Source organism: Macaca nemestrina, chromosome Y (genome assembly GCF_043159975.1).
Source record: "Macaca nemestrina isolate mMacNem1 chromosome Y, mMacNem.hap1, whole genome shotgun sequence".
Classification (NCBI taxonomy): Eukaryota; Metazoa; Chordata; class Mammalia; order Primates; family Cercopithecidae; genus Macaca; species Macaca nemestrina.
In genome coordinates, this window is record NC_092146.1 from 1597545 (window position 1) to 1621812 (window position 24268).

Below are 24268 nucleotides of genomic sequence, written 5' to 3' on the forward strand. Positions count from 1 at the left end.
ATGGCACGACTGAACTCTTGGACTGTGGAAGCCGAAGGATCTGTCTACATGGCACGACTGGACTCTTGCCTCCAAGCCACGCTGACTTCCTCAGACCTAAGGGGCCGGGCAAGAGTGGAGGAAGAGATTCAGGCGTCTCCTACTGCACAAACACAGCAGACTAGCTTGGCGTGGGAGGTGGGAGCGTGTCCCCAAGGAAGTTGGAGCAGGCGGTAGGCGGAGATTCCAGGAGAGAAACCGGTGGTCACCTACAAGGGCACGTGGCTGGTGAACCTCTGGATGCAGCCACGGGGAGGACCGTGGCCTCTTGGAGAGTGAATAAATGGGCGAGTGCTGGCTGCAAGACCGCAGAGTCTCCGACACCCAGAATTAGCATGCCAGGCACGAGGTGGCCGTGGATTCCAGGGCTCCTGTGGGGGCAGGAACCGAGGGGCTTGCTGGGGTGGTTGGCACCTGCGCTTGACCTCAGGGTCAAGCCTTTTCTCATGGAAAGGGCCCTTGCTGGACGGGGATGGATTACCGCTGTAGAACAGACTCACAGGGACCTGCGGCGTGGAAAGCCAGCTTGTCCGGGCACTGTTGGCGCGTCTCCCCCTGTGCTTAGGGGTTTTAGAGTCACAGCCAGGGTCAGAGTGAGCAGCTGGTTGTGCTGGGATGTGTGTCCAGTCTCAGCACCGCACCTCGTGGGTCTCTGAAGGCAGCGCACTCCCGAGGAGGCTAGGACGATGGGCACCTCGCCTGGGCAGCAAGGTCGCCATGGAGCTGTGGCCCCGTGGATCTGTAAGATGATTCCAGCGTCGTATGGGTTCGGCCCCCGGAGCTGGTGGGTACTACAGTGCCCCAGAGCCTGCAGCCATCATTTGTCTCCGGGATGCTGACGTGGACACTTAGGAAGGGGACTCTGAGCCATGGATAAGGAAAGACGCCCTTGGAAAATGCAGGGCGGGCCAGAGGACGAGATCGAGGGCCACGTCTCAGGTAGGCAGAACGCCATGCAATGGGCGTGTCAGGAACCATGACAGCTCTTCGGGCCCCACTTCCCTGGGTCTTTACATTCAAGGTGGACATTTCAGAACCAACGTGGGGTGAGAGCCAGAGACAGACAGACACTGACAGGGAGAGAATGTAGGGTTAAAGAAAGAAATATTTCAGCTTCATCTATGTCTCTGCAAAGGACATGAACTCATCCTTTTCTATGGCTGCATAGTATTCCATGGTGTCTATGTGCCACATTTTCTTCATCCAGTCTATCACTGATGGGCATGTGGGTTGGTTCCAAGTCTTTGCTATTGTGAACAGTGCCGCAATAAACATATGTGTGCTTGTCGTTACAGTACAATGATGTATAATCAAGAAACTAACACAGGAAGAGAAAACCAAACACCTCATGTTCTCGCTCATAAGTGGGAGTTGAACAATGAGAACACATGGACACAGGGAGGGGAACATCACACACAGGGGGCCTGTCGGCAGGTGGGGAGCAAGGGTAGGGAGAGTATTAGGACAAATACCTAATGCATGTGGGACTTAAAACCTAGATGACAGGTTGATAGGCACAAGCAAACCACCATGGCACGTGTAAACGTATGTAACAAACCTGCATGTTCAGCACATGTATCCCAGAACATAAAGTAAAATAAAATTTACATTTTAAAGAAATATTTCAATGTCAGTGAAAGATAGCAAAGCAGATTTCATTGAAGGCATCCAAAATGGCAGCTATCAGGAAACCCCCCCATAGCAAAGTCTTGCAATGGGGAGAGAGCAGCCCATCTTGACTCCAACGTGGAGAAGTGGAGATTTATAACGATGGGGTGACATGGGTAGGCGCCGTGGATTACTCAGAGGAAATTCCCAGGAGAAGCAGTTTCTGGCTACACTGACTTGATTGGATCACTGCGGACCCCCAGCCAGGGTGATCAGGACCGTCAGGCCTCAAGGGTGGGGGACTTTCACCCCGCTGGTGTAGCAGGATTCTTGCTCAGAAGTGATTCTACAAGGACGTGGAGGGAAGCCCAAGGTCCGGCCTCGTCGGGCAGGGGACTCAGAGAGGCCTGGCTTAGGTTTCAGTCAAAGGAAAGAGTTTTTGTCAAGAGACAGAGAAGGGAAGAGAGGTGAGAGCAAGGGAAAAGAGAGTGAGGGAGAGACAGAGGAAGAGAGAGAGAGAGAGACAGGGACAGAGAGAGAGACAGAGAGAGACAGAAGGAGGGAGGGACAGACAGGGACACAGAGACAGAGAGGGAGAGAGAGGTGGAGAAAAGGAAGGAGGGAGAGGCAGGGACAGAGAGAGATGGAGAGGGAGAGACAGATGGAGAGAAGGAGGGAAGGACAGACAGGGACAGAAAGAGAGACAGAGAGAGACGGAGAGGAGGGAGGGAGACACAGGGACAGAGAGACAGGGAGAGAGAGAGAGATGGAGAGAAAGAAGGAGGGAGAGACTGGAACAGAGAGAGAAGGACAGAGAGGGGGAGAGAGATGGGGAGAAGGAAGGAGGGAGAGACTGGAACAGTGAGAGTCAGAGAGGGAGAGAGCGGAGAGAAAGAGGGAGGGAGAGACAGGGACACAGAGACAGAGAGGGGGAGACAGATGGAGAGAAGGAGGGAGAGAGAGACAGGCAGAGAGAGAGATGGAGAGAAGGAGGGAGGCAGAGACAGGGATGCAGAGAGACAGGGAGAGAAATGGAAAGAAGGGAGGTAGAGACAGGGACAGCGAGAGACGGAGAGATGGAGAGAAGGAGACACAGAAAGAGAGACAGAAAGCGAAGGAGAAAAAGAGGGAGAGAAAGAGTCTCAGAGACACAGAATGGGAGAGAGAGAGAGAGACAGTGAGGGAGAGAGAGATGGAGGGAAGGAGGGAGGGAAACAGGGACAAAGAGAGACAGAAGGAGAGAAAGAGACTCAGACAGAAAGGGAGAGAGACTGGGAGAGAAAGACAGAGAGAAAAGAGACAGAAGGAGGCAGGGAGAGAGGATCAGAGAGAAAGAGAGACAGGGAGAAACAGCGTGTTTGAGTCTGATTCTGTGTGGGTTTCTCTGCCAACGGGTGTCATGGGGGAGTCGTGATTTTTCTCATTCATTTTTACACAGAGGGTTTGGATGATGGTGATGATGGTAGTGGCAAAGAAGTTAGTGATGGTGATGGTGGTGATGGTGATAATGACGATGGTGCTGATGGTGATGGCGATGATGAGGATGACGATGAGATAATGATGGTGATGGTGGTGATGATGGTGAAAATGATGGTGATAGTGATGATGGTAATAGTGATGGTGATGGTGATGATGGTAGTGGCAAAGAGGCTAGTGATGCTGATGATGGTAATGGTTATGATGGTGATAATGGTTATGATGGTGATAATGATGATGGTGATGGTGGTGATGGTGATGATGAGGATGATGATGGTGAAGATGATGCTGATGGCAATGATGGTGATGATGGTGATAATCATGGTGATAATGATGATGGTGGTGATGGTGGTGATGGTGATGATGATGAGGACGATGATGGTGAAGATGATGGTGATGGTGATGATGGTAGTGGCAAAGAAGTTAGTGATGGTGATGATGGTGATGGCGATGATGATGATGATAATGATAATGGTGATGGTGTTGATGGTGATGGTGATGATGGTAATAGTAACGGTGATGGTGATGATGGTAGTGGCAAAGAGGCTAGTGATGCTGATGATGGTAATGGTTATGATGGTGATAATGAGGATGATGATGGTGAAGATGATGCTGATGGCAATGACGGTGATGGTGATGATGACCATGGCAAAGATGCTAGTGATGGTGACGGTGATGATGGTGATGATGATAATTTCAGGCTTGGAAAGAGTTACAGGAACCCCAAACAGAGAAAGTTCCCATCCATGCACTTAAAATTTTCTGCGGGGGGACCTGAGACACAGGTGATGGAAACCAAGCCTTCTTCCACTGTCAGTGTTCGTTTTTGTCGTTTTTCCTCCAATATATTGAAGATGAATTCTTTTGTAAACATAGTGAAATTGAATCACTGAAAAATCGGAGTAAAGATACGCAACACACAAGCTCAATTTGTTATTATGATGATCGTAGCCCACAGACCTCAAATACCTTTCAGTAAGTACCAGCAGAGTCAACATAATTTAGGAAAATCATGGCAAATGTTTCTGAATGCTTAGTTTTGTTACAAACCAGGAGCCAATGCTTTGTGGACACCCAGGAGCCCCAGGGTTTGAGGTTCTGTCTCTTCTCAGCATCTGCACAGGCAGAGCTCTGCTGTGGATGGCATCCTGGTATCTACCCTCTGCTCTCTTCTCTTTCCATTTTCAAAGACTATTTTAAAAAAATTATTCTTTATCCAGTCCATCATTGATGGGCATTTGGGTTGGTTCCAAGTCTTTGCTATTGTGAACAGTGCTGCAATAAACACACGTGTGCATGTGTCTTTATAGTAGAATGATTTATAATCCTTTGGGTATATACCCAGTCATGGGATTACTGGGTCAAATGGGACTGCTGGGTCAAATGGTATTTCTGCTTCTAGGTCCTTGAGGAATCGCCACACTGTCTTCCAAAATCGTTGAACCAATTTACACTCCCACTAATAGTGTAAAAGCGTTCCTATTTCTCCACATCCTCTCAACATTTGTTGTTTCCTGACTTTTTAATGATCGCCATTCTAATGGGCATGAGATGGTATATCTCATTGTGGTTTTGATTTGCAATTCTCTAATGACCAGGGATGATGTATATTCCACGAGTATACACCATGGAATACTATGCGGCCATAAAAAAGGATGAGTTCATGTCCTTTGCAGGGACATGGACGAAGCCGGAAACCATCATTTTCAGTAAACTAACACAAGAACAGAAAACTAAACACCGCATGTTCTCACTCATAAGTGGGAGTTGAACAATGAGAACACATGGACACAGGGAGGGGAACACCACACACCAGGGTCTGTCAGGGGGTGCGGGGCAGGGGAACGGATAGCATTAGGAGAAATACCTAATGCAAATGACGCATTGATGGGTGCAGCAAACCACTATAGCACATGTATACCTATGTAACCAACTTGCACATTCTGCACATGTACCCCAGAACTTAAAAGTATAATTAAAAAAAACAAAACAAAATAAAGAAATATCTTTTATTGAGGTGAAATTCATACAGCCTAAAATCAACTGTTTCGAAGTGGACAATTCGGGGGCAATTAGTCCATTCACAGTGTTGTACAACCACTACCTCTGTCTAGGTTGAGAATATTTTCATTATCTCAAAGAGAGATCTATTCTCATGAGCAATTACTCGTCATTCCCCGTTCTTTCATCCTCTGGTAACCTTGACGCCACTTTGAGTCTATGGATTTACCTATTCTGGACATATCATGTATATTGAGGCAGACAACGTGTGTGCTTGTGTATCTGGCATCTTTCACTGAACATGAAGTTTTTCAAAGGCTCATCCACGCCATAGCACCTGCCAGTGCTCCATTCTTTTTCCTGGCTGCATAATATTCCACTGTGTGCATGGGCCACATTCTGTTTATCCATTCATGCATGGATGGACCCTTGGGCTATCTCTGCCTTTTGACTATTGTGAATAATGCTGGCGGGACCATGTACCTGTTTGAGCTCCTGTTTTTAATTCTTTGGGGTCTGTACCTAGGAGAGAAGTTGCTGGGTCATATGGATGCTTTCTTTTTGAGGAACCACAAAACCATTTTCCATTAGAAGCATTATTTTTTTTTTAGACTGAGTTTCACTCTTGTTGCCCAGGCTGGAGTGAAATGGCACAATCTCGGCTCACTGCAACCTCCACCTCCCAGGTTCAAGCGATTCTCTTGCCTCAGCCTCCCGAGTAGCTGGGATTACAGGTGCGTGCCACTACAGCCGGCTAATTTTTGTATTTTTAGTAGAGATGGAGTTTCATCATGTAGGCCAGACTGATCTCCAACACCTGACCTCAGGCGATCCTAAAGTGACCACCTCGGCCTCCCAAAGTGCTGAGATTACAGGCATGTGCCACCACTCCCGGTTAATTTTTGTATTTTTAGTGGAGATGGGGTTTCATCATGTTGGCCAGGCTGGTCTTGAACTACTGACCTCAGGCAATTCACCCACAGTGGTCTCCCAAAGTGCTGGGATCACGGGAGTGATCCACCGCTCCTGGCCAACATACACATTATTTAAAAATGTTGAAATCAGGCCTGGTACGATGGCTCATGCCTGTAATTCCTGCACTTTGGGAGGCCAACGGGGGCAGATCACATGAGACCAGGAGTTTGAGACCAACCTGACCAACATGGAGAAACCCCGTCTTTACTAAAAATATAAAATCAGTCGGGTGTGGTGGTGGAAGGCCTGTAATCTCAGCTACTTGGGAGGCTGAGGCAGGAGAATCGCTTGAACCTGGGAGGTGGAAATTGCGATGAGCCGAGATCGTGCCACTGCACTCCAGCCTGGGTGACACAGTGAGACTCCGTCTCAAAAAAAAAAAAAAAAAAAAAGGCCGGGCACAGTGGCTCATGCCTGTAATCCCAGCACTTTGGGAGACAGGGGCAGGTGGATCACAAGGTCAGGAGATCAAGACCATCCTGGCTAACACAGTGAAACCCTGTCTCTACTAAAAATACAAATAAAAATTGGCCGGGCGTGATGGTGGGCGCCTGTAGTCCCAGCTACTCAGGAGGCTGAGGCAAGAGAAGGGTGTGAATCCAGGAGGTGGAGTTTGCATTGAGCCGAGATCGCGCCACTGCACTCTAGCCTGGGGGACAGAGCGAGACTCCATCTCAAAAAAAAAGAAAAAAAAGAAAGTTGAGATGCTGGAAAAGGATTAGTTCCTGGCTCCTGGGTCCCACACTTTGATATGCACCTGCCGTGTTGATGCATCCTTTGTGAGTGTGATGCTTGGCCTTTGGGTTCCTTTGTCCTGCATGGTTTTTGAGGCATTTCCTTACTTGTTTTGTAGACACAGAGGAAGAGACAGAAACCCCCTTGCAGCTCAACAGGACACAAAAAAGAAATACCATCAGGGAAGCTTGACTCCCAGGGGTTTACGTCTCCTGGGGAGCCACGGAAAACTCAGGAAGTCCTCAGACTGTCGCAGAAGATAGATGAAGAGTTTCGAGGGATGGAGCAGATCCTGAAGGCCTGTGAGATCCCGGTAGCCATCTGAGCCACCATGGCAGGGGCCCTTGTGTGTCATGTTCTCTGTAGACGGCTGCTTCCAACTCCAGGTTCTTTTCCATCGTCTGTCAACTCTGCCCTTGGCTTCAAAGTGCAAACAGCCCAGCCAGGCACGGTGGCTCACGCCTGTCATCCCAGCACTGTGGGAGGACGAGACCGGCGGATCACCTGAGGTCGGGAGTTCCAGACCAGCCTGACCAACAGGGAGAAACCCCGTCTCTACTGAAAATACAAAATTAGCCAGGTGTGGTGGCGGGCACCTGTCATCCCAGTTACTCGGGAGGCTGAGGCAGGAGAATCGCTTGAACCTGGAAGGTGGAGGCTTGCGGTGAGCCTAGATCGGACCACTGCACTCCACCCTGGGCAACAAGAGCAAAACTGCATCTCAAACAAACAAACCAAATGCAAACAGCCCAGCTAAGGTGAGCTATGAAATGCAGACATTTATAATCAAGACACATGCATTTTTCTTTTTATTTCTATTGTATTTATTTCTTCTTTTTTTGAGACGCAGTCTCTCATTCTGTTGCCCAGGCTGGAGTGCAGTGGCGTTATCTTGGCTCACTGCAACCTCCGCCTCCTGGGTTCAAGTGGTTCTCCTGCTTCAGCCTCCTGAGTAGCTGGGGCTACAGGCACTCACCACCATGTCCGGCTAATTTTTGTATTTTTACTACAGACAGGGTTTTGCCACGTTGGCCAGGCTGGTCTTGAACTACTGATCTCATGATCCACTCACCTCGACCTCCCAAAGTGCTGGATTACAGGCATGAGCCACCGCGCCTGGCCTATTTCTTGTAGTTTGAGACGGAGTCTTGCTCTGTCACCCAGGCTGGAGTATGGTGACATGATCTTGGCTCACTGCAACCTCTGCCTCCTGGGTCCAAGTGATTCTCCTGCCTCAGCCTCCTGAGTAGCTGGGGTTACAGGCACCCGCCACCATGTCCAGCTAATTTTTGTATTTTCACTAGAGACAGGGTTTTGCCATGTTGGTCAGGCTGGTCTCGAACTCCTGACCTCGTAACCCATCCACTTTGACCTCCCAAAGTGCTGGGATTACAGGCATAAGCCACCAAGCCTGGCTTATTTCTTCTTTTTTGAGACAGAGTCTTGCTCTGTCGCCCAGGCTGGAGTGGAGTGGTGTGATCTTGGCTCACTGCAACCTCTGCCTCCTGGATTCAAGCGATTCCCCTGCCTCATCCTCCCAAGTACCTGGGGTTACAGACACCCACCATCACACCGCCTAACTTTTGTATTTTTACTGCAGACGGGGTTTTGCGATGTGGGCCAGGCTGGTCTTGAACTCCTGACCTGAGGTGATCTCCCTGCCTTGCCCTCATAAAGTGTTGAGATTACAGGCGTGTGCCACCATCACCGGTTAATTTTTGTATTTTTAGTAGAAACGGGGTTTCCGCATGTTGCCCAGGCTGGTCTCGAACTCCTGACCTCAAGGGATCCACCCACCTCAGCCTCCCCAAGTGCTGGGACTACAGGCGTGAGCCACCGCACCTGGCCAATCTATGCATTTTTACTAAAAAAAAAAAAAAGTCGAAATGCTGACATCAGAGTCCGTTCCCATGACCTCCTGGATGAGAAGTCACAGGTAGAAAAAGGATGGGAGATGCAAATCACGCACAAAACCGTCAACCACAACCACACAAAAAATGTGCTGTCACATCCCCAGAGCAGCCTCAACACAAATCTGAGCATCTGGGGTTCCTGGAGTCTGGACTCTGATGCACGGCCACATTTCCCCTGCTAGCAAATGACAATGGTATCCTGCAGAGCGGAAACCATGAGCCAGGAGGGCCGTCCCTGACTGTTTAAAATCAGAATGCCCATGTGCCAGGAGGACAGGATACATTTTTTTTGTGGAGAGCAGCCAGGGTTCAAGTGTAATAACCCAGTAATTATCCTGCTGGGGGAAGCCAGGATCGTCGGGGGAGTGGAGCAAAGAGCGGAGATGGTATCGATGGTGATAAAAACGCTGGCGTTTTCATGAACAGCCTGCTTTACCCACGGGACCCTCTTCTTGCATTCGGCTGAGGGGATAATTACAAATAATGAGAAGCGTCTGCTCTCAATGCATTGAAGCCTCTGGCGTTTGCTAAAGGAAGGGAGGAGTGTGAAAAATACGTATTTTACTATGAATGAGTCAAAGAAAGATTTCAGGACAAAAGAGACCAGCCAAGAAAAGGAGAATGTTAATCCTTGTCCCAGACCCTTTTATAACCGTTCTCCTGGCTCCAATAATTAATGTATTTGATTTGGCTCAAAGAGACAAGGGTTAACATCAAAAAAAAAAAAAAAAAAAAAAAAAAGGCTTGCTAAGATCCGAGAAGAAAATGACTAGAGAAGGAATTTACAGTCATCAAAGGGGGATACATTTGTCCGTGGTGCATATGAAGTCAAAACAAAAATTCACATCAGAAACTCACAGCCTCTGGCCGGGCGCGGTGCCTCACGCCTGTCATCCCAGCACTTTGGGAGGCTGAGGCGGGTAGATCGCCTGAGGTCAGGAGTTCAACACCAGCCTGGCCAACATGCTGAAACCCCATGTCTACTAAAAATACAAAAATTAGCCGGCTGTGGTGGCGGTGCCTGTAATCCCAGCTATTGGGGAGGCTGAGGCAGGAGAATTGCTTGAACCCAGGAGGCAGAGGTTGCAGTGAGCTGAGATCACGCCACTGTACTTCAGCCTGGGAGACAGAGCAAGACACTGTCTCAAAAAAAAAAAAAAAAAAAAATCAAATCATGGACTAAACGACTTCTCTGAATCCAGGTACATTAGGGTTTTTCTTGGAACGAAGCAAGTGAACCTTTTCAGACTCTTTCTGAACTTGGGCGTGTCTGCTTGCTGTGTGTTTCTGGGCTCCTTGCTTCCTCTCCCTTTTCTTCACCTCTTCCCTACATTTAAACAGTGGGATTTCCCCCATAGCCGTCACAGTATCACTCCTTGTTCCTAAAACTTTAGCCGTCATGTCATCTGAAATTTTTTTTTTTTTTTTTTAGATGGAGTCTTGCTGTGTCGCCCAGGCTGGAGTGCAGTGGTGCGATCTCAGCTCACTGCAACCTCCGCCTCCCGGGTTCCAGCGATTCTCCTGCCTCAGCCTCCCGAGTAGCTGGGATGACGCCACCACACCCAGGTAAGTCTTTATATTTTTGATAGAGATGGGGTTTCACCATGTTGGCCAGGCTGGTCTTGAGCTCCCCACCTCAGGTGATCCTCCCGCCTCGGCCTCCCAAAGTGCTGGGATGACAGGCAGGATCCACCACGCCTGGCTGTCATCTTAAATTTCTTACAGGAAAAAAAAAAATCACAATGTATTGTCACAGGAAACTACTTCTCACCTTGCCAACTTTCAATTTTGCAGTGCAATCAACAAAGGCAACTTTCAGAGCAGAAAGTGACACAGTATTAATTGTATCTTGCGGAAATCCACGTGTCTTGCACATGAAATCTGCCTTGTGTGTCACTGGAGGGCAGAGCCGTGAGGAAAAGAATTGCTTTCCACGGCTGAGCTTCTACTCAATGCCGGGTGTTTAAAACACGGTGTGGACTCAGTGGCTGTGAACAGGCCTGAGACGTCGTGTGAGGAAGGTAGGTTACCAGGCTCCTGGCCAAAAGCAGACTCTACGGAACTTGTCACAAAATGCAAAACTGTAATATAAACATCTCCAAGACACTTAGAAAGTAGCAATGGGCATACTCGCTGAGGAGGAGGGAAAACAAGCATAAAGGTATTCTCAGCCTTCCGGGCGTGTGAGAAGTCGGCCGTTCTGACCCCTCTCTGATGGCTAAATTTTCATGACTGGGTAAGAAAAGAGGGGCCCCTGGAGATTCTATCCTGCCACCGACTGACTGAGGACCAAGTTCTTTATGTGTATTTATTTCTTTGTTTATTTATTTTGAGACGGAGTCTTGCTCTGTCACCCAGGCTGGAGTGCAGTGGCGCGATCTCGGCTCACCGTAACCTCCACCTCCCGGGTTCAAGCGATTCTCCTGCCTCAGCCTCCCGAGTAGCTGGGACTACAGGCGCCCGCCACCACGCCCGGCTAATTTTTGTATTTTTAGTAGAGACGGGGTTTCACCGTGTTGGTCAGGCTGGTCTTGAACTCCTGACCTCAGGTGATCCACCCTCCTCGGCCTCCCAAAGTGCTGGTTTTACAGGCGTGAGCCACCGCACCTGACCCACCTGTGAGACTCTTAAGACCCAACTGAACTGTGAGGCTTTTAAGATCCCCCCTCCTCCCCTCGTAAAGCGGGTATCCTACTGGAACAGTTGGGTTTAGAGCTACCCTCTGAAATTTCTACTTCTGTAGTAAGTAGTTTTTGATACTCACTCCTTAACAAATTGTCAAACACCACCAGCATCCCCCCTCGCGCTCTCGTTTTTTCTCAATCGAATTCCAATGTCAAAGACATTAGGAGGAACAATAGTATCAGGGAAAGAATAAGTTCTTGGCGTCTGGTCTCAAAAGCCGGCAGGGTCATTGTGTTTACCCACAGGGATTCTGAAGATCGTGCTGGCGTGCCCGTGCGAACTTCTTCTCGTTGTATGAGCTGGTATACAGTGAAGCATTGTCTGGGTAGAGAAAGGTCACTTACTGTGTCAGAGGGCATCGAAAACAAACAAGCACAATCAATAAAGAACAGAAAAGCCCCCTGCTATTCTATGTATTTATATGTTCCAGCTCCTATCTTTTGATATAGACCACCAATTTCTTAAAAAACGGCATGGAAAACTAGTATTTTTTCATCAAGTTTTTTATTTAAAAAACTGGATGAAAGACTACTTTTTTTTTTTTGAGATGAAGTTTCAGTCTTGTTGCCCAGGCTAGAGTATAATGGCACAATCTCAGCTCACCGCAACCTCCGCCTCCCAGGTTCAATGATTCTCCTGCCTCAGCCTCCCAAGTAGCTGGGACTACAGGCATGCACCAACACACCTGACTAATTTTGTATTTTTGGTAGAGACGGGGTTTCACCATGTTGGTCAGGCTGGTCTCGAACTCCCGACCTCAGGTGATCCACCCGCCTCGGCCTCCCAAAGTGCTGGGATGACAGGCGTGAGCCACCTCGCCCAGCCGAAAAACTATTTTTAAAGATCCTTAATTAAGCCACAGAATTGCAAGAAAGCACCAAGGCATATTCATTAATTTGGTCAGCAGGTTGTTCAACAAATGCGGATTTATTTCCCGCTGACTGACTGATAAGACGGTAGATAAAGTAGATAAAGAATCGATAACCTCTGGGCTGAAGAAGTCCACAGTTCTAAAGGGATTCTGCAATTCATTCTCTAATTTCAAATAAGTGTGGTTTAAATAATCTCAGATGATTGGTTCCTACAGGTGTTCAAATGTCAAGGGTTTTATAAACTGCTGAAGTTTTTATGGTTTTATGTCCTAGTGTTGGCGGTGACTAAAAATAAGACTAAATACGTTTAAGGGATGTGAGTTTAAAAATAGAATACTACAATAATTTAAAATGGGCCGGGTGTGGTGGCTCACACCTGTAATCCCAACGCTTTGGGAGTCCGAGGTGGGCGGATTACCTGAGGTCAGGAGTTCGAGACCAGCCTGGCCAACATGGTGAAACCCTGTCTCTACTAAAAATACAAAAATTAGCTGGGCGTGGTGGCAGGCACCTGTAGTCCCAGTCACTTGGGAGGCTGAGGCAAGAGAATTGCTTGAACCCAGGAGGTGGAGGTTGCAGTGAGCAGAGATTGCAGCACTGCACTCCAGCCTGGGTGACAGAGTGAGACTCCATCTGAAAAAAGAAAACAAAAAATTAAAAATGGCCAGTGACAGCCAGGCGCGGTGGCTCACGCCTGTCATCCCAGCACTTTGGGAGGCCGAGGTGGGCGGATCACGAGGTCAGGAGATCGAGACCATCCTGGCGAACACGGTGAAACCCCATCTCTACTAAAAATACAAAAAATTAGCCAGGCATGGTGGCGGGCACCTGTCGTCCCAGGTACTAGGGAGGCTGAGGCAGGAGAATGGTATGAACCTGGGAGGCGGAGCTTGCAGTGAGCTGAGATCGTGCCACTGTACTCCAGCCGGGGCAACAGAGCGAGACTCCATCCCAACTCTGTCTTAAAGAAGAGGAAGGGAGGGAGGGAGGAAGGAAGGAAGGAAGGGAGGGAGGGAGGGAGGGAGGGAGGGAGGGAGGAAGTGAGGGAGGGAGGGAGGGAGGGAGGAAGGGATTCTGTTTCAAAAAAAAAAGAAAAAGAAAGAAACAGGAACAAGAAGGAAGGAAGGAAGGAAACTGTCTCAAAAAGAAAGAAAAAAGAAGAAAGAAAGAGAAAGAAAAGAGAAAAAGAGAAGGAAGGAAGGAGGGAAGGAAGGAAGAAGGAAGGAAGGGGAAAGGAAAGGAAGAAGGGAAGGAAGGAAAGGAAGGAAGGAAGGAAATACATAAGCCATTGCAACTGCAGAACATCATTCACCTTTCATGAGGTGAAGGCAAACACCCGTTCCTTGTCTCCAGATTTCAGTTCCCAAGGTCATAGCCTAAAGTCCCTGGAAGGAATTATTTCTCTGCTGAGCCCTCTCCTCAGAAACTTGAGTAAAGCCAGGAATGTCAGTTGCAGGTTTTCACATGTCTCCAGTGAACTGTGTGGAAGGGAAGGCATTTTCCACATGGATTCTTTTCGGTGAAAATAAAGATGCTGCAGAGACTGGTGGAAAATAAGAATAATTTTCAAAGAGAGAAAAGACTTTCGGTGATGCCAGCCTAATTTCTTCTAATTCCCTTCTGCAAAACAAAGAGCAGATGGGCCCAAAAACCTATTGGGGGAAAAAAAGCGCATGGGTATTTTATAGAGAAATCAGCAAACGAAGAGGAGTGCATACATGGAAAAGATTGAATTTGTTCCTGCTCTTGACAAGTAGGAGAAATACTGAATAATCGTTAGGATTGTTGAGGACTATAATAAGAATGACAAGAACATTCTGAGCACTTACTAAGAACCAAGCCCTGTGTCCAATTCTTGATTTAAAACCATTCATTTCATTTTCTCAGAAAACCAGAAAGTTAATACAGGTTGAGGATCTTTTATCTCAAATGCCTGGGACTGGAGTGTTTCAAACATTTTTTTTCAGATTTTGTTATATTTGTATATTTAATGAGATATCTTGGGATTGGGCTCTTGTCTAAATGCAAAATTTGTTTATGTTTCACATGCATCTTTTTCTTTTTTTTTTTTTTTTTTTGAGATAGAGTCTTGCTCTGGCACCCAGGCTGGAGTACAGTGGCACGATCTCAGCTCACTGCAACCTCCGCCTCCTAGGTTTAAGGGATTCTCCTACCTCAGCCTCCCAGTAGCTGGGATGACAGGTGCATGCCGCCACACCTGGCTAATTTTTTTGAATTTTTAGTGGAGACAGGGTTTCACCATGTTGGTCAGGCTGGTCTCGAACCCCTGACCTCAAATGATTCACCCGCCTCGGCCTCCCAAAGTGCTGGAGTTACAAGCATGAGCCACCACGCCCGGCCTCATAAGCGTCTTATACAGATGACCTGAAGGTAATTTTATACATTTTAACAATTTTGTGCATATAACAAAGTTTTGACTGCATTTTGACTGTGACTTTGCACATAAGATCAAGAGTTCCTTGTCCTTCATCAATGAACATCCTAACACATACCACCTTAGTATCATTGTAATTTTCCACTTGTGGCACCACGCTGGTGCTCAAATAGTTTCAGATTTTGGAGCATTTCAGGTTTTGGACTTCCAGATGAGGAACGGTCAACCTATATTATCATTCCTGCATTTTATAGAAGAGGGAACTAGGGGCCGGGTGTGGTGGTTCACGCCTGTCATCCCAGTACTTTGGGAGGCTGAGGCGGGTGGATCATGAGGTCAAGAGATCAAGACCATCCTGGCTAACACGGTGAAACCCCGTCTCTAATAAAAATACAAAAATGAGCCGGGTGTGGTGGCAGGCGCTGTAGTCCCAGACACTTGGGAAGCTGAGGCAGGAGCATCACTTGAACCTGGGAGACGGAGGTTGCAGTGAGCCGAGATCACGCCACTGCACTCCAGCCTGGGCGACAGAGCAAGACTCCATCTCAAACAAAAGAAGAAGAAGAAGAAAGAAGAAAAAAGAGGGGAAGGGGAAGGAAGAAGAAGGGGAAGAAGAAAGAAGGGGAGGAAGAAGAAAGAAGAAGAAGAAGGAGGAAGAAGGAAGAAGAAGAAGAAAAGAAACTTGAAAGAGTGTGTGAACAGAGTCTCGTTCCTTTCATGACTTTTTAGGATACATGGAAGATTCAAACACAAGGAGTCTCACCTTAGACCCCGATGCCTCCTGCCATCCATAAGCTCAAGCAATAAAGACCCTTCTCCCAGTTCTCAGCCTCCATCTGCTGAGGGCTTGCTCTATCTCTGCTTCAGAGATGGTGCTTTCCTGGTGTTCTCACATGGCAGAGGGGCAGAAGGAGCCAGCAGAATCTGTCAAGCTCATGCATGAGGGCAGTCATCCTACCTCCTGATGGCCCACGCTTCCTAATACCCATTATCTGGGGGGTTAAGTTCCGACACGTGAATTTGGCAGAGGCACCATCATCCAGACTATAGCCATGTTCTTGTGCCTGATTCCAAGTCTGGGGCACATGCGTCTGACTAATGGGAGCTCCATCATCGGCCAGTACCTTAGAAGACTGCCATTTGTCTTTCTTGGGAGGAGTCAGGACGTTCTTCACCATGCAGGTCTCTTCCAGTGGGATTTCTCCAGACTCAGGCATGCTGTCTCCTGCTAGACCGCTAGGACCGGAAAAAAAGGAGGATGGCTCACACCGTCACTAACTGGACAGAGGGGAGGGAGCAACCAGGGATGCCCGTTGGGTTTGAAATTTGTTTACATTTCTACTGCAAAGCAAGGACCGATGAATCACACCAGCACCAATGATGAAAGGAGATATTGGAGGACAGGATCTCATTTTCTGAGGCGCTCCTGCTGCATCCCGATATTTCCACTACACTGTGTTTACCTCACTTCTCGTAAGGCATTCACAAGGGAGAAGCCACTTGTTGTTGCTAGAGATACATTTACTGAAAAGACAGAGCAAACCCACAACAGGCAAAAGCAAAATTTCCAGAGTCTGAAAATCATGATGCTGGTGAGAGGCAGAGAATGCATCGTTCCCACTTCAGAGCTGCTTTTCTGAGAGTTGCTATGACAATGATGGTTTCATTGCATGGTTTCAGAAATGCTATGGTTGGGATGTTTGTACCCCTCCATACCTCGTGCTGAAGTTTCATCACCAATGCTGAAAGTGGGGAGTAATGGGAGGTGTTTGGGTCACGGGAGTGGATTCCTCATGCACAGATTAGTGTTCATCCTTGAGAGTGTCTCTCTTATGAGTTCCCACGAAAGCTGGCTGTTCCAAAGAGCCTGGATGCTCCCCACTCTCTCTCGCTCGCTCTCTCTTGTGTCCTGTCTCTACATGTGGTCCCTGCACACCCGGCTCCCCTTCCTCTCTGTGTCCCCACCCAAATCGCATCTTCTAGCTCCCATCATTCCCATGGGTTGTGGGAGGGATCCAATGGGAGATGACTGAATTATGGGGGCGGGTCTTCCTCATGTTGTTCTCATGATAACGGACGGGTCTCACGAGATCTGCTGCCATCCATGTAAAACGTGACTTGCTCCTCCTTGCCTTCCACCATGATTGTGAGGCTTCCCTGGACATGTGGACCTGTAAGTCCAAAACAACCTCAGTCTCGGGTGTGGCTTTATCAGCAGTGTGAAAACAGAGGAATACACTCTCTCGCTCTGAGTGGAAGCAGCCCGAGGCCCTTACCAGATGCACATGTCCAATCTTGAACTTTCCAGCCAGCAGAATCATGAGCCAAATAAACCTCTCTTCTTTATAAATTATCCAGCCTCAGAGATTCCTTCACAGCAACACAAAACAGACGCAGCCAGAGAGTACGTAGGGAGCAAGTGAATTAGGTCAGAGTGACACGGGGCTCCTAGAAACTGGGGATTTACCACACACACCTGAGTGGAGGTAATGGTTGGAGATTAGCCTGAACACCCAGAAGGTCTGTCCTGTCAGGATAAAACCTCCCTCCTGCAAGCTCAGTCTTGATGTAAATGACACGCGATGTGTCCCAGAGACTGGATCCACATGAAAATGGCCTGGGGGTTAACATTAGCCTGTGCTTTGCGGTGAGATCCACGCAGGTTGGAGTCAGTGCTTAGCTGGTACACGACTCCTGCCTGACCTTGCAGATGAGGCTGATCTCCAATCTCCGACTTTCCCTTTGTGAGGATTCAATCCGGTACGCACAGTCCAGAGGCATCAGCTGTTCTAATGATAAGAGGGAATGATAATATGGACATTGCTGTCATTTCTATTGCAGATGGTTTCTTCTGCAAAGCCAGAGGTGGTATGTCTACGTTAGAGGACATGGGAACCCGGAATGGTGGGATTCTTACACTAACTCAATTGAACATTCTCAGGAAAGTGCATCAGACACGTTTACTGCTGCCTCTGCAGGTTGTGAGTTCTCAAAACACGTTACCTGATGCTCTTCCTTGAACACGCTCTTTCTTAGAAACTCCTTGCATATAGGCCGGGTGTGGTGGCTCACGCCTGTCATCCCAGCACCTTGGAAGGCTGAAGTGGGTGGATCATCTGAGGTCAGGCATTCGAGACCAGCCTGGCCAATATGGTAAAACCCCGTCTCTACTAAAAATGCAAAAATTGGCCAGGCTTGGTGGCGGGCGCCTGTAGTCTCAGCTACTCAGGAGGCTGAGGCAAGAGAATCCCTTGAACTCGGGAGGCGGAGGTTGCAGTGAGCCGAGATCGCACCACTGCACTCCAGCCTGGGCGACAGAGCGAGATTCTGTCTCAAACAACATCATCAAAGACACAAAACCTCTTTGCATAGAAGCCTGTGATGGAAGGCAGACCCCGTGGGCAGCCATCATCTCTTCCCCAACAGCAGGCTGAAAGCTGTCACTTTGATGGCAAGGGGAGAACTCCAATTATCACATTGTCCAAACAGGCTCCAACTGAAGTCTCAGTAAGGTTGGCTATAGGAAGCGCTATCTGCTGTAATAAGTTATCATCTATCGGGCTGAAACAACACTAGTATATGGTCCTACAGTTCTAGAGGTCAGAACTACAACAATGAGCCTCCCTGGGCTAAAATCACGGTGTCAGCAGGCAGTGTCTCTTCTGGAGGCTCTAGGGGAGGAGCTGTTCCTTTGCGTTGTGCAGCTTTCAGAGCTGTGTTCCTTTCATTTCTTGGCCTGTCGCCCGTTCCTCCGTCTTCAAAGCCAGCAACATCGTACCTCGTTTTAGTCCTCACATCGTGTACTCTCTTGCTAGTCCAGTCTCCCTCTGCCTCCTTCTTAGAAACATGCTGATGATGACATTGAGGATCCACGTCAATAATCCAATATCATCCTCCCATCTCAAGATCATTAACTGAACTGCATCTTTAAAGTCTGTTACCATATAATGTAACCCTATTCGTGTTTTAGTGTTGTTTGTTTGCTTATCTTTGAGATGAAGTCTTGCTCTGTCGCCCAAGCTGGAGTGCAGTGGCGTGATCTCAGCTCACTGCAACCTCCACTTCCCGGGTTCAAGCGATTCTCCTGCCTTAGCATCCTGAGTGGCCAGGATTACAGGCTCGCACCACCACAGCCAGCTAATTTTCTTTTTTCCTTTTTTTTTTTTTTTGAGATGGAGTCTTGCTCTGTCGCCCAGGCTGGAGTGCAGTGGCGCAATCTTGAATCACTGCAACCTCCACCTCCTGGGTTCATGCCATTCTCCTGCCTCAGCCTCCTGAGTAGCTGGGACTGCAGGCGCCCGCCATCACGCCCAGTTAATTTTTTTTTTTTTTTTTTGTATTTTTAGTAGAGACGGGGTTTCACTGCGTTAGCCAGGATGGTCTCGATCTCCTGACCTTGTGATCCACCCGCCTCGGCTTCCCAAAGTGCTGGGATTACAGGCGTGAGCCACCGTGCCCGGCCAATTTGTATATTTTTAGTAGAGACGGGGTGTCGCCATGTGGGCCAGGCTGGTCTTGAACTCCTCACCTCAGGTGATCCACCCACCTCAGCCTCATTACAGGCTATTCATGGGTTTTAAGGATAAGGACCTGTATACGACGGGGCTGTAATTCAGCATGCCACAGCATTATTTTGTGGATGCACTCTGGGTACCATTCAAGAAGGCAGCATGAGAAATGGCATAGCCACCTTCCCTCAGGGAGCCGACAGGTAGAGCCCAGCCCGGGGCATCGTGTACTGGCAGAGGAGCTGTTGTGTTCGTTTCTGACCAATCAACGTGAGGGACACAGCTTCCTCCGCACACACCGAGGGGCGCACGCTGAAGCAGGTCATTAGGAGACCCGGGAGATCACAGCACCAGCTTAGCCAAATGAGATTTCGGCAACGAGAGTCTGGTGCCAACATGATGGTATTATTTAAGATTTTTAATCAAGCAGGAGAAACAAAGAGAACTGGGAAGGAGGAATAAAGTGCTGAAAAACATCTGCTCTTAAGTAATTTCATTTAAAGGAGAAAGAAACGGAGGCTCAAACGGAAGATGAATATTGACAATGATGTTTTTTGTTTCTTGTTTTGAGACGGAGTCCCGCGCTGTTGCCCAGGCTGGGGTGCAATGGCACGATCTTGGTTCACTGCAACCTCCGCCTCCCGGGTTCAAATGCTTCTCCTGCCTCAGCCTCCTGAGTAGCTGGGACTAGAGGCGCCTGCCACTACACTCAGCTAATTTTTGTATTTTTAGTAGAGATGGGGTTTCACCATATTGGCCAGGCTGGTCTCGAACTCCTGACCTCGTGATCCGCCTGCTTCAGCCTCCCAAAGTGCTGGGATGACAGGTGTGAGCCACCAGGCCCGGCCCTGACGACGATGTTTAAATAGGCAGAGAAAAAAGGGTGGTTCTGGCAAAGCAGAAAGCATGAAAAGGCACTGGGCTCAGTGTGTACAGCTTTGACTATAAACGGAAAAAGTCACAGGGAAACTCTGGTTTATTTACATTATGAATAAAAAATTTTAAACTGGTGAATTGATTAAACGTTTCAGCAAAAGACTAAAGAAAGACATTTTCTGGAAGCATTTGCAAGGGTTGGGTAAGTCACGTGGTCACGGAGCAGCGTTTAAAGCACCTGCTCCTTGAAGACCTCTGACCTGAGGATAACTTGAGGGATTTTCCAGGATGGGGTCCAGGGAAGTATATGAAGGATCCAAACATCATTTGGCTTTAAAAAAATCATTATGAAGAATTTGAAATATACAAACAATAGTCAAAGAGTAAAAACAAACCCTCATGGAAAAAAAGGAAAAAAATTGTCTCTATTTGAAGATGATACAATTGTCTTGATAGAAAATGTCAAATAATCTGGAAAAGAACTTTCTAGAACTAATAAATGAGCTCAATACGTTCACAGGATACAAGATACATGTATAAAAATCCATTGTATTTCTATACAGCGACAATGAACAAGGGGAAACCAAAATACAAAATATGATACTATTTTAGGCCGGGTGTGGTGGCTCACGCCTGTAATCCCAGCACGTTGGGAGGCCGAGGCGAGTGGATCATCTGAGTTCAGCAGTTTGAGACCAGCCTGGCCAACATGGTGAAACCCGGTCTCCACAGAAAATACAAAAAAATTAGCTGGGCGAGGTGGCAGGTGCTTGTTGTCCCAGCTACTCGGGAGGCTAAGGCAGGAGAATCACTTGAACCCAGGAGGTGGAGGTTGCAGAGAGCCGAGATCGTGTCACTGTACTCCAGCCTGGGTTACAGAGCGAGACTCTGTCTCAGAGAAAAAACAAACTATTTTAAATTGCTCCAAAGAGAATGAGATACTTATATATAAATCTCTCCAAGCATATGTACTTCTGTATGATAAAAATTATAAAATTCTCATGAAAAACATCGAAGAAGACCCAAATAAAGGAAAGGCACACTACGTTCATGGAGCACATTCACTACAGTAAAGAGGTCCGTTCTCAATAAACTGATTTACAGAGTTAACAAAATTCAGGCTGGACGCAGTGGCTCACGCCTGCAATCCCAGCACTTTGGGAGGCTGAGGCAGGCGGATCACCTGAGGTCAAGAGTTTGAGACCAGCCCGGCCAACACGATGACACCACGTCTCTAATAAAAATACAAAAATTACCTGGGTGTGGTGGAAGGCGCCTGTAATTCCAGCTACTTGGGAGGCTGAGGCAGAAATAATTGCTTGAACTCAGGAGGTGGAGGTTGCAGTGAGCTAAGACTGCGCCACTAAACTCCAGCCTGGGCGACAGAGCGAGAATCCGTCTCAAGAAACAAACAAACAAAATTCATATAAAAATCCAAGCATTTAAAAAATATACCTAGAAATTTTTAAAAAATATACATAGAAAAGATTATCGTAACATGTATAAAGCGATGGAAAAGCGAGTCGAAACCATTTTGAGAAAGAATTAAGTGACAGAGATCACACACGTTTTGGGCTTATTATATTGCTGTGATAAAATGGAGAGAGTATGGCACAGAACAAAGATAAGACCCATAAATAAATGGAACAGCATAGAGAACCCAGAAACAAATACCTAGAATTATGTCCGACTAATTTTTGACAATGGAGCAAAAGTAATTGAATGGAGGAGGAATATCCATTTCACTGAAATTTCTGGAGCAAGGAGACACACAGTAAGCAACATCAAAAAATGAATCGCAACCTCAACCTGCTAGCTTTGATACAAATTAACTCAAAATACAAAACCATTGCGTGCTGTGGCTTCTATAATCTCAAAAAAAAAAAAAAAAAAAAAGTTGCATTTAACGATGGTATCTTCTACAGGAGGCCAAGGGACTATGATGATTCTCTTTTTTTCTTTTTCTTTTGTTTTTGAGATGGAGTCTTGCTCTGTCGCCCAGGCTGGAGTGCAGCAGTGTGATCTCGGCTCACTGCAACCTCCACCTCCTGGATTCAAGAGATTCTCCTGCCTCAGCCTTCCGAGTATCTGGGACTACAGTCACCCACCACCACGCCTGGCTAATTTTTTTTTTTTTTTTTGTATTTTTAGTAGAGACGGGGTTTCACCGTATTGGCCAGGCTGGTCTTGAACTCCTGACCTTGTGATCCATCCGCCTTGGCCTCCCAAAGTGTTGGGATGACAGGTGTGGGCCACCGCGCCCGGCCAACAAGTCTTTTTTTCATGGTCAAAATCAAGATCTAAATTGCAAAATTCAGAAAAAGCAATTTTACGGCTTATAAGGTGCTTACATAGGCCTGATGTTTTCCAGTGAGGGAGGAAAAGCCACACAAAAAAGAAATACTCTGAAGAAAGCGAAAAGACAAGACACAGAATGTGAGAAACTAGTGGAAAGACAATAAATTTCCTAAAGGACTTGTGGCCAACATTTAGGAAGCATAGTTACAAGTCATATGACGATTGCATCTGACCCAATAAAAATTAGGAAATAGAATCGAAAGGACTTGTCACTAAATAAGATGCTTAAGTAGCAAAATAAGCCTATGAAGAGGGTCTGTGTTACTTGGGGGTTCTGGAATGCAGAAAGCAAGACAGAGTTACAAACGCAAAGGCCGGACGTGGTGGCTCACGCCTGTAATCCCAGCAGTTTGGGAGGCTGAGGCGGGTGGATCACCTGAGGTCAGGAGTTCGAGACCAGCCTGGCCAACATGGTGAAACCCCGTCTCTACTAAAAATACAAAAATTAGCTGGGCGTGGTGGCACGTGCCAGTAATCCCAGCTACCTGGGAGTCTGAGGAAGGAGAATCACTTGAACCCAGGAAGCAGAGGCTGCAGTCAGCCAAGATTGCACCACTGCACTCCAGCCTGGATAACAAGAGCAAAACTCCATCTCAAAAAAAAAAAGAAAGAAAGAAAGATTTCTGGCCAGGTGCAGCAGCTCACACCTTTAATCCCAGCACTTTGGGAGGCCAAGACAAGTGGATCACCTGAGGCCAGGAGTTCAAGACCAGCCTGGCCAACATAGTGAAATCCCGTCTCTACTAAAATTACAAAAAAAATTCGCTGGGCGTGGTGGTGCATGCCCGTAATCTCAGCTACCTGGGAGGCTGAGGCAGGAGAATCGCTGAACCCAGGAGAGAGAGGCTGCCATAAGCCAAGATCGCGCCACTGCACTCCAGCCTGGGAGACAAAGCGAGACTCCATCTCATACATAAATAAATAAATAAAAAGAAGGGTGAGAAAAAGAGACAGTAGGGATTTGAAAAGGAGTGTGGATGGAGAGTGGTGAGGGTTCAAAAACGACTTATTGCGTGCTATGCTCACTACCTGGGTGATGGGATTATTAGAAGCCCACACCTCAGCATCACACCGTAGACCTGTGTCACACACCTGCACACGTACCCCTTCATCTAAAATTTAAAAATAGGTCAGGTGCAGTGGCTCACGTCTGTCATCCCAGGACTTTAGGAGGCTGAGGCAGGAGGATTACTTGAGCCCAGGAGCTCGAGACCAGGCTGAGCAAGATACGGGAGACTCCATTGCTGCGAAAATATGTATATTTTTAAATTAGCTGGGTGTGGTGGTGCACGCCTGTATTCCCAGCTACTTGGGACGCCAAGGCAGGAGAATTGCTTGAGCTCAGGAGTTGAAGGCTGCAGTGAGCTATGATCACGCCACTGCACTCCAGCCTGGGTGACAGAGCAAGACCTTGTCTCAAAATTAATTAATTAAATTTTAACATAAAATACAAAATGTCTATAATATAATCATTTTTAAAAGTTAAACAATCTCGGCTGGGCGTGGTGGCTCACGCCTGTAATCACAGCACTTTGGGAGGCCAAGACAGGCGGATCACGAGGTCAGGAGATCGAGACCATCCTGGCTAACACGGTGAAACCCCGTCTCTACTAAAAAAATAAAAAAAAATTAGCCGGGCATGGTGGCGGGCACCTGTAGTCCCAGGTACTCGGGAGGCTGAGGCAGGAGAATGGCGTGAACCCAGGAAGCGGAGCTTGCAGTGAGCTGAGATCGTGCCACTGCACTCCAGCCTGGGTGACAGAGCAAGACTCTGTCTCAAAAAAAAAAAAAAGTTAAACAACCTCTAAAAAAGAAGTTGTAATTTTC

General features: G+C 47.6%; 1 protein-coding gene across 3 annotated transcripts; it reads right to left on the reverse strand.

Annotated features, from left to right (window-relative positions):
* Positions 1-25: 25 nt before the first annotated feature.
* On the reverse strand, positions 26-23341 carry LOC139360911 (uncharacterized). Of its 3 annotated transcripts, XM_071089379.1 has the most exons (4): positions 21340-23341; positions 15463-17488; positions 13617-13847; positions 26-11753 (listed from the first exon to the last, which is right to left on the reverse strand). In XM_071089379.1, the coding sequence occupies exon 4, from the start codon at positions 3768-3770 to the stop codon at positions 3078-3080; it is 693 nt and encodes a 230-aa protein (XP_070945480.1). In that variant the 5' UTR covers positions 3771-11753; positions 13617-13847; positions 15463-17488; positions 21340-23341; the 3' UTR covers positions 26-3077. The 3 variants fall into 3 exon arrangements, with proteins under 3 accessions (XP_070945480.1, XP_070945479.1, XP_070945481.1); XM_071089378.1 differs by lacking the exon at positions 21340-23341 and having other exon boundaries at positions 15463-18686; XM_071089380.1 differs by lacking the exons at positions 15463-17488; positions 21340-23341 and having other exon boundaries at positions 13617-15326.
* Between the last annotated feature and the right edge of the window lie 927 nt (positions 23342-24268).

Excerpts from the sequence above, each read along its gene's own strand:
- LOC139360911 (XM_071089379.1), bottom strand. The coding sequence starts at position 3,770 with ATGGTCATCATCACCATCACCGTCATTGCCATCAGCATCATCTTCACC.